General features: G+C 49.5%; 1 protein-coding gene across 1 annotated transcript in view; it reads left to right on the top strand.

Annotated features, from left to right (window-relative positions):
• radil2a (Ras association and DIL domains 2a) overlaps positions 1-15,993 on the top strand; it is a 28,787-nt gene that overhangs the window by 7,978 nt on the left and 4,816 nt on the right. The window contains exons 6-13 of the mRNA XM_076266530.1: positions 92-129; positions 1,556-1,782; positions 2,302-2,414; positions 6,147-6,366; positions 6,812-6,984; positions 11,140-11,284; positions 12,957-13,126; positions 13,439-13,808. Of these exons, the coding sequence (XP_076122645.1) occupies positions 92-129; positions 1,556-1,782; positions 2,302-2,414; positions 6,147-6,366; positions 6,812-6,984; positions 11,140-11,284; positions 12,957-13,126; positions 13,439-13,808 (1,456 nt within the window). The remainder of the gene's footprint in view (positions 1-91; positions 130-1,555; positions 1,783-2,301; positions 2,415-6,146; positions 6,367-6,811; positions 6,985-11,139; positions 11,285-12,956; positions 13,127-13,438; positions 13,809-15,993) is intronic.

The raw sequence follows: 15,993 nt of genomic DNA, 5'->3' as shown, positions 1-15,993 counted from the left end.
GGCCTCTGTGATGATAATAGCATGTAAAGTTATGCAGTTAAACAATAAAATTGAATCTTATCTAATTTTTTCTAATTTTTTCCCCTTACAGGAGAGAACCAAAGAATTAGCTGTGATCCAACCAGACAGGTATGCATGCTCTAATGTCCGACTTTTCATCTTCACAGACATGTAAAGCATTCCATTTTGTTTTCAACGTGAGCTTGTATTGCAGAATTACTCAAGCATAGTTTAGTCAAGAGTTAAGTGCAAGCTGGAGCCCCTCTAAAACACAGATACTTATTTGAAGGGTTAATTGAGGTTAATGTTCCACCATGATATCTACTCAGCTTATCTTAAGTCCTCTAAGCAGCCCTGACTATGGCTCATGATGTCATCTTCTCATTTCCTCTTCCTGAACGTGACAAAGGTTGTCAATATAGGAACTCTATCTATTTTTGTCCCTAATATGACCATCAGGGCTCAGGCAGTCTTAAACAAACTGTGATTGTGTGCCAAACCCCCCTCCACAATTCCGTGATTGTGTGTGTGTGTGTGTGTGCGCGTGTGTGTGTGTGTGTGAGGTGGCTATTATGGTCCCCATTATTCAGACTGGGCTTGCTGCGTGTCCAGCCGTGTTGATTAAAACATGACCTCCGAGGCGAACAGTCCCTCTTGCGCGGTGGGGAGGGAAGGCATTTCCACTCGCGCAGCAGGGGCCCAGCTGCTCTTCCTGCGCAGTCGAGTAACTGTGCAACCCTGGAACGGGTCTCTGGGAAAGCCATGTGACTTCCACCATTGCATTACCAAACTCCAAAACCAGTCACAAGACGCGTTTTATGAGGCAATTGCAGCAGTGTGAAGTGGCTAATGCAGTGGCTAACGTGAGGACCAGTGTGTGCAGCAACATTGCATAAAGGTGTTTTTTTGCTTATTGCCTTATACTGACCTGCTCTTGTTGTTGGGTCCCTGTGAGATGGGCTCTGTATAGAATAGAATAGAATAGTGTTTGAGATTCTACTATGCGAAAGCTCTGTGGTCTAAATCCAGCATATCGCAGTGTTGCAGCATATTGTAATGGTCTTATGCTACACTCCGCTAAAAACATGTGTGCTCTATGTCTAGCATCTGTTGTGCAGTTGGTGAGGGTAAATGGGGCAGTGGGTGAGGGTACATGGGGCAGTTGGTGGGGTGGGTATACTGTATAGGGCAGTTGGTGAGGGTAAATTGGGCAGTTGGTGAGAGTACATGGGGCAGTTGGTGAGGGTACATGGGGCAGTTGGTGTGGTGGGTATATAGGGCAGTTGGTGAGGGTAAATTGGGCAGTTGCTGAGAGTAGATGGGGCAGTTGGTGAGGGTACATGGGGCAGTTGGTGGGGTGGGTATATAGGGCAGTTGGTGAGGGTAAATTGGGCAGTTGCTGAGAGTACATGGGGCAGTTGGTGAGGGTACATGGGGCAGTTGGTGTGGTGGGTATATAGGGCAGTTGGTGAGGGTAAATTGGGCAGTTGCTGAGAGTACATGGGGCAGTTGGTGTGGTTAAATGGGACTCCGTGTTGTGTGTATCCTCCTGTAGGCGCTCTAGCGTGGGGCCGGAGGAGCCGGATGAGGTGCGTCCTCTGGGCATGACCCAGCTGGTCCCAGGCCTGCAGCCGCTGGTGCTGTGGATGGCCAACTCCATCGAGCTGCTGCACTTCATCCAGCACGAGGTGCCCCTGCTGCTGCCCTGGGGTCAGACCACCGCCCAGCAGCGGGACGGGGAGGAGCACACGGAGGACGAGCTGGACGGCCAGCATGGCACAGGTAGCCGTCAGAAAGCAGCCTCTTAAACGCCCTTTTCTGTTTGTCTCTTTGTTTTTGTGAGCTTGTTTATTGATCCTAATGTATTGTCTTTATCATGTGCTTTTACGTGAGTGTCATTTTCTACTGTGGAACCCAGGAAGATTAGCAACTACTTTGTGGAAACTATTGGGGATCCAAATAAAGAATAACAACAAAAGAATAGCACTGGCAGTTTGTACTACTTCAAAACCTTTTTTTAGGCCCTTATGAACAGCACCTGCTTTTCCATTTAATCAGCATAGACCCACATTATTCCCTTTATAATTCTCAATCCTCAATAGAGCTTAATGGAAGGAATAGTTTGTTGTTCAGGACATTGTATTCAACTGCTTTGTAGCTTTGAAAAAAGTGCATGTTCATAGAATGTTTCTCTGAACTGGGCTATTTTCGGGCCACTGTGTGTGTATAGCGGGCCACTGTGTGTGTATAGCGGCGTCAACAGCACCAGGTTGACCTCTTGACCCTTTTCTGCTGCCCCAGGCCTATCCGACTCCCAGATCCTGTCCACCCGCACGGCCAGCGAGGAGGCCATGACCGTGCTGGAGGAGGTCATCATGTTCACCTTCCAACAGTGTGTCTATTACCTCACCAAAGTAAGCATGGCTTCTTATTAATGATGCCCACTTGCACACCCACAAACACAAACACACACCCACACACACACTCAGACACACACACACAAATCAAAATTATCCTCCCGTTTCAATCTCTCCTTCAGATGTAGCCTTTTTTATTTCCCTACAAGGCGAGGGAGCCCATTCTGTAGATGCTGGAATAGTGCGACAGGACGTGAGACTTCTGTAAACACCATTCTTCCCTCTGCCTGCACAGGCTGCCAAGAGCAGAGAAGCAGTCCCAACAAGCCAGTGGAAACACAGTTTTTCCATGCTGCTTTTAGCTAAAGACCTGTGTGTGTGTGTGTGTGTGTTCATACTTTTGTGTGTTTGTGTGTGTGTGTTCATACATTCATACTTTTGTGTGTTTGTGTGTGTGTGTGTGTGTGCGTGTGCATGCATGTTTGCATGTTCGCACTTGCATGTGTGTGTGTGTGTGTGTGTCTTTGTTTTTGACATGCTATCTCTCTCTCCCAAAAACAATAACCAGCTATTTTCTTTGGGCTCAGACCATTTCAAGACCAAAAGTTCTCCTGTTCGTTGCATGGCATCTATTGTGAGAGTGAGTAGGGCTCTCTCTAGACACGTATATTTCAGCTGTTTTTGTTTTTGTGTGAGATTCTACTCTGGAGCATGTCTTTATGTGAATAGTGTTTGGCTTCTTAAAATGGCTTGTTTATTGGTACTGTAAACAACAATACGAGGCATTCCGCTGCACAATGAGGCCGAGGGAAAAGAGGCGCCAAGCGCTGGCCAATTACAGCCTCCGTAGACCACAGAGTGCCCACTTCTCTTCTTCTTCATCTTGTCTTCCACTCCATCCTTCTCTCTTATCTACAGGCGTCTATTCTTTCTATAATTCTTCTCTGGCTCTGGTTCTCTCTCTCTCTCTCTCTCTCTCTCTCTAACCGCGCTCTTCTTCTCTCCCCTGGTCTATTTTCTTTTTCTTTCCATTCCCCCCTTTCCTAGACACTGGTCTGTGATGCGGCCTGGGTGGAGCATGTGTGGTGGCTCGTCCCCATGGCAACCGCGGCCCCGACGACTGGCTTCCCTGAGTGTGGCGTCAAAGAGTATAGAAGTTTGTTGCAATGGAACGTTCTATTGAGTTTCGCCTCTTGTTACTTCTATACTCTTTGGTGGCGTGCCGAGATCTGTTTGTTTTGGGGTTTGCTCTGTGTCACTTTCCTGTTTCCTCCATCAAGGCCAACCGGTCGCACTGCCTGTCACAATTTCTCATTGTGACCGGCTTAGCAAACCCCTCCCCCCACACCCACCACCCCCCACAGTGGGTATGTTGTATGGTGATGACAAGTCGTGTACCTATGCAACGCCTGACTGGAACAGATAAGTTGGCTATCATTTGATGTGTGTCAGTGCCATAATACACAATGCTAAGGCCCCTACGGTGTGGCTGTGTTGGCCAGTGCTGAGAGAGAGCTTAGTCCCAGTTGCACAGGGGACACTTTTAAAGCACGCACGAACTCACGCACATGGTAAGGGGACTTGTGGGTCTGGCTCTAGCGCCGTAGGGAAACAGCTGTAGCCTGCTCTGCGTCGGACCAGAACACTGCCCTCACAGGCCCGGCTTCCTGCTCAGGAAAAGACACGTCCACTGGCAGAGGGACAGATGGGCATCCGTGGAGGAATTTGTGATGGCCAACGCTGAAATGGAAAGACACAGAAAGGAAGAACAGAGTGTAACTGGAAAGCATGGAATTCACTACGTGCAAATTCACTGAGCACGCTCGGAGGAAACCGTTACAACACCCTTTTGATAGATGAGGTCACAGGCAGCACTAACAATAAGAGACATCAGATGTGTCAGGCTTCGCGTTCACCGGAGACGTGGCTCAATAGATGGCCACCAACCCGCGGGGCTCTGTTTTTGTCTCTTTTTCAGCAACCTGGCACTCTGGCGGCCAGACCACCTCAGAGTAGCCGCCGGTGAGGCGTTGGGGTGAGCTGGCATGACCGGTGCCCGCTGCGCTGGCCGGCCCAGACTGAATGGGTTCAGAGGTTTTCCAGAATGGCGTGAGCGTTTCAGTCCATTCTTTCTGTTCCTCCAGCAGGTCACCAGCGGTGCTCTCGTGTAGAAACACACACACACACACACACACTCACACTCACACACACACACAGGAGAATTGATGACACAACCCTGAAAGACTGAAAGGGGAACTCCTGTTGTAGGGAGGGTAAAAACTGTGTGTGTGTGTGTGTTGGGGGACACAGTGGGAAGAAGGAGCTGTATTGCCCAAGTGAGGTGCCTGTCCCTCCTGTCTGCCCTCCCCAGGTCAGTGGTGTGGTGCGTTGCGGTGCGGAGTGCTGGTTTTCATCAGCCTAGTCGTATCCACACACTGGCCTCATTAAAGATCAAGGGCTGCCCTGGCCAGGAAGTAGCTTACTTACTGCCCCTCAGTGTAGGGATCAGACATTCTGGCAACTGAAATGAGATTTGGAAATGTAGCCATTATATGGTTGTTGTTATTGTTGTGTGTGTGTGTGTATGCCCATGTGGATTTATTCATGTGAAGTTTTAAAGTCCAAGTTGTTAGCCAAAGTCAGGACTTGACTTAAGACCTATTTTATGTCCTCGTTCATCTTTGTCCCAATGCTCAGTTTGTCACTTTTGGGAGAAAAAAAAGTGAATTTCCTGCTTCGTTTTTTCCGCTGTAGTCTGTGAACACACACACACACACACCAGGATCAGATCTCATTGAAATGATCCCAGAGGCAGTCTTGCTTCTAACTAAGTCACGGCTTACAATTCATTCCCTCTCACAGAGCGACCCAAACAGACGGATTAAGTTTGTGGCTAGCGAGCTTAGCCTATCATGCCTTTAATCTTCATTGTTGTGAGAATTACCTGAAGTGTACTGGAAGGCTGTCTGGAATCATGGGATAGAAGGGGACACGTCCTGCTGTCCTGTTTCTGCACCGCTTAACCGAGTTGAGAGTGCTTTTTAGGAAGGGCCTTATCTCCTTCTAGTCCCTTAAAGTCTCAGTTTCCCAGCGTCGTGGGATTCAACCGTCATGGGTTTCCCTAAGACCTCCAGTCATAGGAGTGGAATCTGCCTCTGCGTGCGTGGGAGGTGGGTTGTCAGGGGTGCCCTTTGTTTCCCAGCCTCCTCCTGTTCCTCCCGAGTGTCAGACGGGACCGCCAGCTTTGGAGTTAGGTCACATTGGCCCTTCCTGTCCCGAGAGAGAGAGAGAGAGCAAAAGACAGAGAGCGAGAGAAAGAGATATGCTGGTCAATTCAGGGATCCAGTAGGGAGCCCAGAGAAGGTTCCGGCATTCCTGAGCTGTGAGCGCTGTTCCTGTCTAAGTCTGTGCTCCTGGTCATGTAGGAGCTGAGGTATCATCCTGTCTCGTCCCGTCCGGTGTTGCGCTGAGGGAGGTGGTGTCTGACCATTGAAAAGGTGTAAAGGAGGAGTTGTCTCCCAGTCACTCGTTTGGTATTTTCCAAAGGATTCCACTGTCACGTTCACCATCCTATGAAACTGGAGACTCCTGTGTTATGTATTCGCACATAATCAGTTTTCATTTGTTCCTGTCAGAATGTTATTATATGTATTATATGTCTCCCCTTCCCTCTCTTTGTTCCCTCTGTCTTCACTGTATCTCTTTCTTTCTTAATTCCTTTCTTTCTTTCTCTCTGTCTCTCCTATGACCCTCTCCACACACCCCCCCCCCCCTCTCGTCCGTCCATAGAGCATGTACGCGGCGCTGCCGGGGCTGCTGGACAGCAACCCGTTCTCGGAGAGCGGCGCGCTGCGGGTGCCGGCGGGCGTGAGCGCCGTGCTGGAGGTCCTGCAGGGGGCGCTGCAGCTGCTGCAGGCCTTCCAGGTGCACGGGCAGATCTCCTCGCAGCTGCTGGCCTACCTGTTCTTCTTCACCAACGCCTCGCTCTTCAACACGCTCATGGAGAGAGGTGAACAGCCCTCCGCCGATCACAACGAGAAAAGAGAAAAACAAAACAAACATTTAATACAGAGAAAGGGAGCTTTGTTTTTGTTATGATGGGAATCCTCCCATAGGTGTGATCTTATCTGTTATTCCTCTTGGCTATGTCTGGGGGGACGCTTGGGGAAGTGGGTTTTCTTTTCTGTATGGTGGGAACGGTCCAACAGGCGTAATGTAAACAATGTGGTTACCTTTTGAAGCGTTCCACGCTCCTCTTGGCTACGTCTGAGGAAATGTTTGGCTAATGCTTGGCTATACTCTCGCTCTCTCTTAAGGAAGCATACAGGTTGGGTTACATCATGACCTAGTACTTGAGAGGAGTCCATGTGTGTTTTTTTTTTGTTGTTTTTTTTGTTTTGTGCATTCTTTTGAGAGGAATTTTGGTGGCTGATTGTTTGTCTTCGGTTCTCCAGGTTCTGGGGGTGGGTTCTACCAGTGGTCCCGCGGGGTTCAGATCCGTGCAAACCTGGACCTCCTCATGGACTGGATTCAGGGGATCGGATTGGGGGACCTTGCTGCCGAATTCTTCCAGAAGCTCTCCTCCGCCGTCAACCTGCTGGCCACCCCCAAGGAGAACCTCCTTCAGGTCTGCTATCCCTTGGCCCTCAACACACACACACACACACACACACACACACACACATACACACATACACACACACACTTCAAAGCCCCAAAGCTCTGGCCCCTTTACACCCACACACACTTTTAAATGCCCCTTCTTAGACCGACCAGCCGTGAAGCATTAGTCAAATCCCAAATCCCGCCACGGCACTGAGCAGAGAACATTCAGCAGAACCCAGAGAACTAAATCCACCTTAATGACCCCTTACATCATCCACCAAACCCCCCACCAACTGGGTTTCTGTCTCTCCTCTGGGAAACGGCAGCGGCAGTGTGATTGTGATGCGCAAGCATAAGCATCATCAGGATGCCATCGGAAAAAGGGAAAAAAAGCCAAGTACAGAAGCCAGGAATGTATGAGTCATGGCTTACATTATGTCAGATGGAGGAGTGATAAGAAGGGAGGAAAAGTGTATGTGTGTGTATGTGTGTGTGTGTGTGTGTGTGTGTGTGTGTGTGTGTGTGTGTGTGTTTGTTTTTGTGATGTCTCGTTCATGCAGTCTGTCAGACGTTGAAATCACCTCACATCTTAGCCTCAGGTCACCCCATCCCACCCCACCCCACCCCTACACACGCCCCGCATTATACAAACATGCCAGGCGTTGTCGGGTATCTGTTTCAGTTTAAATCTGTCTTAATGACTCGGTGATCTAATACAAGCCTGCTTAATGTCTCCCTAGTCTTAACTATTTTTACACCTACATAGCTCACCCACAACTTGGTCCAATTAGGGTACGCCTATAATGAAAAAAACTACAGATTGCTGTGGACAGTCCTCACTGGGTAAACAGTCCCAGCCGACAGCTGGAGCAGCGCTACTTCACAGGGTCCCATAAAACAGCAGTGAGCCTGAGATGAAGGGGGATGACCTCACCACTCCTGGTTGGTTATTAAACAACTTCACACTTTAGTGCACACCAGGAACTCTGTGAGGTGCCAGTGGCCAGTAGTCCGAGGCCAGTCGGTAGCGGCCGCGTCGTGTGGAGTGGCCTGGTGTTGATGGAAGCACCTTGGAAGACATGCGGCAGTCAGAAGTTAATCCCTCCTTAAGAGCAGTACTGCTGTAATCCAGAGAAGAAAGTCTCTCTATTTACTCTCTCTCCTTCTCTTCCCCGCTCACTCACTTACTCATATCTCTCTCTCTCTCTGTCTCCCTCCTCTCTCACTCTCTCACTCACTCTCTCTCTCCCTCTCTCACTCTCTCACTCACTCTCTCCCTCTCTTTCTCTCTTTCCCTCTCTCTCTCTCTCTCTCTCTCTCTCTCTCCCTCCCTCCCTCTATTTGACTTGTGTGAAGTGGAGGCCTGTCTGGCTTCATGAGGGCACTTAAGGCCATAAAAAGCCCTGACACTTGGAGAGGTACTCTCGCTCCCATCCAAACAGCGCCAAGCAGGGAACAAAAGAGGCAGCCTGCACACCAAACCCAAGGCTCTTTCCCATGAGATATGAGCGAGTAGGGAGGGAGAGGGCAGCTGTGTTCCCCCCCGAGAGAGGGAAGCTGTTGATAAGACGAACTGAGCAGGTGGGGGGAGTCTCTTAGATAAGGTCTGTCTGGGAGAGGTGGGGATGGATTGTGTATGGTAGGCCACACTGTGTTCCAACAAAGTAGAGGTCCAGTCAGCTCTTTGGGCCAATCTTGTGTGGTTACAACCATCAGGGGTTATGTTTAGAGAATAACAAGCAGCACATGGATGTAGGAATGTGTTCTTGTTGAATGCTTTGTGTGCTGCTGATCTCACTGCTGCTACACTGGGACATGGTAGGCTCATATGGCCTAATGCTGTTTTCTGTTCAGAGAGGCTGCATGTTGGTGTCATTGAGAAGATCAAGGGTTAGTTTCACTACATTACGCTACGTTACGCTTTGGTGTTGTCGTCTTTCAAATGAGCTTTGACTCTAACTCCTGCTAAACCCATTACTCAGTCACACCAAAGACAGGACAGCCACTGGGGATCCGCTTTTTTTTAATTCCTCCCCACCTGCTGTGAGCTGTCCTTATGAATGTAATCAAGATCACAAGGAATCAAGAGAGAGGACAGTCTAGAAGAGAGAGAGAAAGAGAGAGAGAGTGCAACAGAGCAACAGATGGGAAAGAAACAGAGAGAAAGAGAGGGGAGATGGGGGGTGGGGGGAGTGAGCAGGAGAGAAGTGGTTCCCAGAAGACGCAGAGACTTGTTCTCATCAGCGACTCATCTGGTGACCATCCCGTCCCTATCGTTCCCTCCCTCCATCTCCATTGTTTCTGTTCCTCTCAACTTTGTGGTTCTTGCTTTCAGAAGAAACAAAAGACGCAGACGACGTGCAAAGACGACACACAAAGAATGAGCATTTCCTCTGTCAGCATCTTCCTCTTTTGAAAGACTCCTCGAGGCACGATCTGAGTCATGGCAGCTGCAGGGCCTCCTCTGAGGCTGGCTCCAGTGGGCTACGCCTGCCCTCCCTGCAGCATTAGCTCATACTTAGTGGTCTTTTCTTCACCCCCGCTGCCTTCTCTCGCTCTTTCTGTTAAAGCCCTGTCGAGCCCTGCTCTCGGCTTGTCTGGTTATGTAGTTACCGTTTCTCCTCCTGGTCGTCGGGTGACAAGGGGCCACACCCTGATGCGATCGTGATTCTGCCGATGAGTGCCATCATCACTGATGGGCTGAGTTTGCCCAATCATCTTTAATCCAATTGAGCAGAAGTCAGTTCAGGCTCTAGTCATGGCAAACTAACTGATTCCCTTTAGACGTCAGACATAATGACTGTTTATAATGACTGTGTATTTTTACATTAGTAGATGCTCGATTAGTGGTAGATGCTTGTACCCTCAGCTGTTTTGAATAAAGTGAATCTACCTTGTCTGACACTATTTTTTTGTTTTGTTTTAGTTTGAGGCTCATCATTCATTATATTAGCTCTGCTGCACCAGAAAAGGTGGAGCACACTCAGTTCAACTAAGGCCAGTTAAGATCAGGCAGACTTGATAGTGTGACAGCTGATGACTTATGAGGCCTAGCCTACTTTCCACACACTCCGATGCCTGGAGACCTCCTCCACAGGCTCCCTCAGCAGGGGTTTTTCCACTCTGGGGGGGGTTTGGGGTGGGGTTGGTTGGAGGCGCTGATGAGCGTAGGCCTCTCCATGGCCCCTGGCTGGCTGGCTTGCTGGGTGACGTGCCAGCCCACTGCAATCAGAGCTCGGTTTCTCCTTTATCATACACAAACGCTGCTGCACACACACACACACACACACACACTAATGATAGGCTAGCTGTGCACTCAGATAGGTGGCTATTGAAGGGAGACTGCTTAGTGTGTGTGTGTGTGTGTGTGTGTGTGTGTGTGTGTGTGTGTGTGTGTGAGAGAGAGGGGGGGTAGAATGAGACTAATGAAGAACGAGCTAGAGGGTGATCATCGTGTGTGTGTGCTTATGTCTGTGTCTGATGTATAGAAAATGATAGGCAAGAGAGAGACCTAGAGAGGCTCTCAGAAGAGAGTCTTGCCAGAGGAGTCGATTACTGACGGTGGTGCCGTTCCTCCACACGACAGACAGCACATTCATTCCTCGAGTCTTCTTTCCCAACCCATTTGTCATACAATCACTCCACAGAACGACGCAAAGAAGCCTCCAATTACAGATAAATGTGGGAAGATATTTAAGCGCAAGAGGCCCGTGAGTGGAAGTAATCTTATTGGTAGAAAATTGCGCTCATTTCTCACTCTGTTTCAGGCAATTTAAGAAAGCCCAAGAGAATAAAACAGTCTGGAAATGCAGTGTCTTGTCATCGAATGCCTATTTCCATTCTGTGCTTTCTTAACTAAATTCACTGGGCTGTACTCATTTGTTCTTAGATAGATAGATAGATAGATAGATAGATAGATAGATAGATAGATAGATACTTTATTGATCCCCAGGGGAAATTCAAGAACTTACTGCTGTATGGTGGAACTTCCTGTCTTGTTCAACTCACCAGTGTTCTGATCCTCATTCTGTGTGTTCCAATTGTGTTCGAAGTGTGTATTTGAAAGGTTTGTGTTTGTGTCTCTTTTGTATGTGTGTGCGTGCGTGCGTGCGTGTGTGTGTGTGTGCGTGTGTGCGTGTGTGTGTGTGTGTGTGTGTGTGCGTGTGTTTGACTACAGGCGTCCTGGACATCCCTGAGGGCCGAGTTCCTGCACCTGAACCCGGCGCAGCTGCACCACATGCTGCGGGAGTACAACCCCGGCAGGAGCTGCCCCTCCAGCTGGAGCCCCACGCCGGACGACGCCGAGGCCGCGCTCCGAACCAGTGAGCACTGCCCCTCACACACACACACACACACACCACACCTCACCTCACCCTGTCTCAAATACTAACGGATATGTCCACTCACTCACAAACACACTCACCATCTCACACACACACCCCGCCTCACCTCACCCTGTCTCAAATTATAACAGATAAACACACACGCTTATTTATTGTTCTGTCATGTCCACTCACTCACAAACACACTCACCATCTCACACCTACGCTCACACACACAAACACACTATGTGTGTAGAATTCTCATTTTGTCTGTGTTGGTAGGCACATAAACATTCATCATTATATAACTAACTGCTCAGTACACTCGTTGTAATCCAGCATAAACATATCATCAATGGCTCTGATTGGCGTAGTATTGTCAAGTATTACCCTGTCCTAATCTAAAGATGACTTGCGTGATGTGAACAGGACTCTAATCCATGTGGAGGAGGTGGCATTGAGCACGCCAGCTTTGGAGTCCTCACCAGCGTGGCTGAGAGCCCTGGCATGGCGTGGCCTGGACACCAGGGTTAATGGGCGTGTGTCTGCACGGGGCAGCTCAGGCTGTGCCCTTGCCTTACCCTCACTGAACAGATTGGCATCAGATCTCCGATCTCTCTGTGACTCACTGCTGTAACCCCCCAGCATCCATCTCATTTGTTGCTCTCTCTCTTTCTTTACTTTATCCCTTCTTTTTAACGCCCACCACTTCTCTGTCCATCTACCCCTCTGCGTATCTCTTTTTTCCTTCTCTCCCTGTCCCTTGTCTTTCTCTCTCTTTCTCACTCCCTCTCCCTTGTCTTTCTTTCTGTCTCTCTCTCTCCCTCTTCTCTGTCCATCTACCTCAGTGTATCTTATTCCCTCTCTCTCATCTTTCTTTCTGTCTTTCTCTCCCTCTTTCTCTCTCCCCTCTTCCTTGTCTTTCTCTCTCTCTGTCTCTCTTTCTCTCTCTCTCCCTCTGTCAATCTCTACCCCCCCCTGAGGGATGCCTGGCATGTGCGTGTGTGCTCTGAGTGTTCCTGCCACGCCGCCCTGAATGACCTCCCTGTGTGCTCCGTCATCTGTGCCTTGGCTGACCTGTCCCCTGCCTTTGTCAGCGGGAGTCGGTGATCCCCAGCACAACATTGTAGATCCGCCAATAAAATAGCCCTGACCTCGGGCAGCGACCGGGACTGCTGTCATTGGTAAACTCTTTCCTCGAGATTGAGTTACCTAACAGGACCCTTGGCCCAGTCGAGTTCTCTCATTGGAGTGATCTTGAAAACAAGTCCAACCTCATGTGGTGCTGAATGGTGTTGTGTATACTGAGACCCTTCAAAGAACCTGGACCTTTTGAAAGGGCTTCATTTGGGTCTATAACAAACACACAAGACAAGAACCTGAAAGAGGTTCACGACATGGGTCTATTAGAAAGCTATGCATGAAGAACCTTCCTGGAAGGGCTTCATTTTGGTCTTAATTAATTAAAGAGCTACAGAGGCTGGCTGACATGGATTAGAGTCCTGCTCACATTATGCATGCCATCTTTAGATTAGGACAGGGTAATAGATACCCATGGCCATGGCGATAATATGCCAAATAGTGGGATGCTTCATTAATTACGGGTGTAAAGAACCCTTTAGTCTGCCCTATAGATCTCTCTGTAAATGGCGTTTAATCTCTCCTGTTCCAGGTGACATCCTGGAGAGTTTTGACAACCACCCTCCCCTCATCCTGCCCAGCCACAGCTTCCACCTGGAGCTGGGCAAGCCTGTGGTGGACCAGGGGCTCTTCAGACAGCTGGAGAGGATGCAGGAGTTCCTCCGTACCCTCCCGGTAGACGACACTCCCGTCAGCTCACAGGTAAGCAAACACACTCACACGCACACGCACACGCACACACACACACACACACACACACACACACACACACACGATGAGGATTAAGGTTAGTTTAGGACTATGCTGGGGTCTGGAATGAGATTACAGTAGATGGGAATATTTTTTCTAAAATTTAACCCTGTCTGGGAAAAGCAGCACAGGAAATGGAGTCTAGTCCCACAAGAGGTTTCAGCTGTTTTGGTGTCGTGGGAGGTTTCTGACTTCAGCTCTGAGGTGATCTTTAACGTGTGGTTTAAATCTTGGTTTGATTAACGTCGCTCTTGTCTCTCCCAGACTGCAGACGGGCACCAGTCACTGACCTCCCCCTCCGTCACCGAGTCTCAGACGTCCATCCCTTCGTCCCCGTCGTCCTGGTCGGAGGCCCACCGGCGAGCGCTGTCGCGGGGCACGCTGGACTCGCAGACGCGCGGCTCCCACATCGATCTGAGCTCGTGCGAGGCCGGCCTGCTCACCCAGAAGCTGAAGAGCCTGGAGCTCCAGAGCAGCCTGCCGGGCGAGGCCGGCCTGGGCATCCACAAGAGCCTGGCGCTGGACCCGTCCTGCCTGCTCACGCCGCCCAACACGCCGCAGAACATGGAGCAGGCCGAGCTGGAGGCCAGCCTGCAGGAGGGGGCCCAGCACAACAACGCCCGCCACCGCAAAGGTAACGTTACCTCCTCCACCACCACCACCCGCTGCCCACCTCGCTCCCCTGACCACTCGCCACAGGGAGGGCAGGGAGGGGAGGATGGCCCCTGCTAACACTTTGGTTTCTGGTTACAAATGAATCCCAGTCCGACCCACATCCTATTTCATACTTTACTACTTTATACTATTTAAACGTGGGGCGCCCTTATAAAGTTTCATTCGGCACACATGTGGCTCTTGACCCCTGTCCCGATTTCATCAAGGTAGCCGTTAGCAAAACAATGTAGGCTGCAGAGTATATCTTTGAAAGGTCCTCTAGGTATCCATCATCAGTATATACTATTAGTCTGTATTTTGTTTTATTTGGGAGTACTGCTTTTCCACAACTTCCCACATACTTTGAACTCCATAGCCATGTAATTATGGAGGGATTCCTGGAGAATTGATTGAGACGTGCGGTGATTAATTGATACTGATTGATAGAGCGGTGGTGGCTTAGGAGGTAGAGGAGTCGTTCAGTAATTGTAAAGATTGTTGGTTTGAGTTTGTCTCCCTCTGACTCTGTCAAAGTGTTCTTGAGCAAGACACTGAACCCTGAACTGTTCCCGATGTGCTGGTTGGCGTCTTGCATGGCAACCTCTGCCATCAGTGTGTGTGGGTGCAGTCTATTTACCATTTACTGTACCATACAACCGCTCTTTTGCTTTTCTGTTTCAGTGAGCTGAGCTACAGGATCCTTTACTAAGAGTAAGAACATATCAGACTTTTGCCACTAGTTTACCGAAGCAAGAGAGCATTCATACTGTTAAATCTAGTCCTTTGGACTGCAGGAAGAAGTGTTTGTTGGCATCGGTCAGCATGCTTGTGTGTGTATTTTTGGTGGTGCAGGGAGGTAGAGCCTAAGCCCGAGCTTTTGTTTCACACACGGATCTGATTAAATGATCCTAATAAGAGTGACTTTGGTGTTGCTGATGCAGAGAGCACCAATCCCAGCGTCTGCTTGTACGCCCCCAGCACCCCTGCCCTTCCCCTGTCTGCCCTGCTTTATTGCCCTGCTGCCGAGCGCTCTGATTAGCTCAGCTTTGGAGTGGGCGGGCAACTCGCCTGACTCAGACCAGACCCAGCAGCTTAGGACGGGAGGAATTGAACTTAAGATGAGCAAGATTTAGTGCATGGCACTCGCTCTCTCCTCCTCCTCCTTCTCCTCTCATCCTCCCCACTATTCACCTCCCTTTCCATCTCTACTTTTACTCTGTCTTTTGTCTCTCCGGTCCTCCCTTACATCCTCCTCTCTCTCCCTCTCTCTCCCTCCCCCTCTCTCTCTCCCTCTCTCTGTCTCTCCCTCTCTCTCTCTCTCCCCTGGCTCTTTCATCTTTTTTAATTTGTCTTGGGGCAGACCTGCCGAGCCTGACGGTGTCTCGGCCGTTTTCCCTCCCTCCCTCCGCAGGGTGGTTTCCAGGTTCAAAGTGAAGGCCACTTCCTCCTCAGTGCCGCTTCTTTTGTCCCTCTCTCAAGACACACACACACACACACACCACAGGCAAGCCCAGAACTTTATGGACTCAGGGGCCGTCTCCTCCTCAGCCAGTGTCTTAAAAAGGTCAAGGGAAAGTTCAGAAGGAAAAGGCCAGGCCAATTAGTCTCTATCAGAGTGAGTGGAGGCAGTCTCCGCTGCTCACAGGCGTACAGGGTTGAGTCTGGGAGTGTCACACTGATTGATGAGGACCTGTTTTCTGTTTAAATAGTGTCAGGAGGGGAGGCAGCTTAGGGCCAGAATTAGCTATATTACCTTATGCAGTAGCTGAATTGTTTAATTCTTCTCAATTAGGTGGGGCTTATAACCGCACACACACACACACACACACACGTTCCCATTCCCAGCACATGATACACTTTTGTTTCACTTTAAAACTCTTAGCACCCTAAAAGCAGTTATTTTTCCAGAGCAGTTTCACAAGGGATTAGCTCTCCTTTTTTTTTTACTTTAGCATAAACTTCAGCTGTGTCCACATCCAACACCCACAGGACACATGGACATCATTTAGCGAGAGCCAAAAGTCACAAGTCAAAATATAGAGGCTGCGACCTGACTTACTTCAGCCAATCCTGGCTACCGTCCACAGTTTATTGTTGTTGATAGGTCTCTCTCACACACACACACACACACACACACACACACACACACACACACACACACACAC

The sequence above is a fragment of the Alosa pseudoharengus genome, unplaced genomic scaffold (assembly GCF_046254945.1).
Source record: "Alosa pseudoharengus isolate Yale_2024_CS ecotype anadromous, Long Island Sound unplaced genomic scaffold, YU_APseudo_1.1 YU_APseudo_1.1_scf_4, whole genome shotgun sequence".
NCBI lineage: Eukaryota > Metazoa > Chordata > Actinopteri > Clupeiformes > Clupeidae > Alosa > Alosa pseudoharengus.
This window is presented reverse-complemented; position numbering and strand designations above follow the sequence as displayed.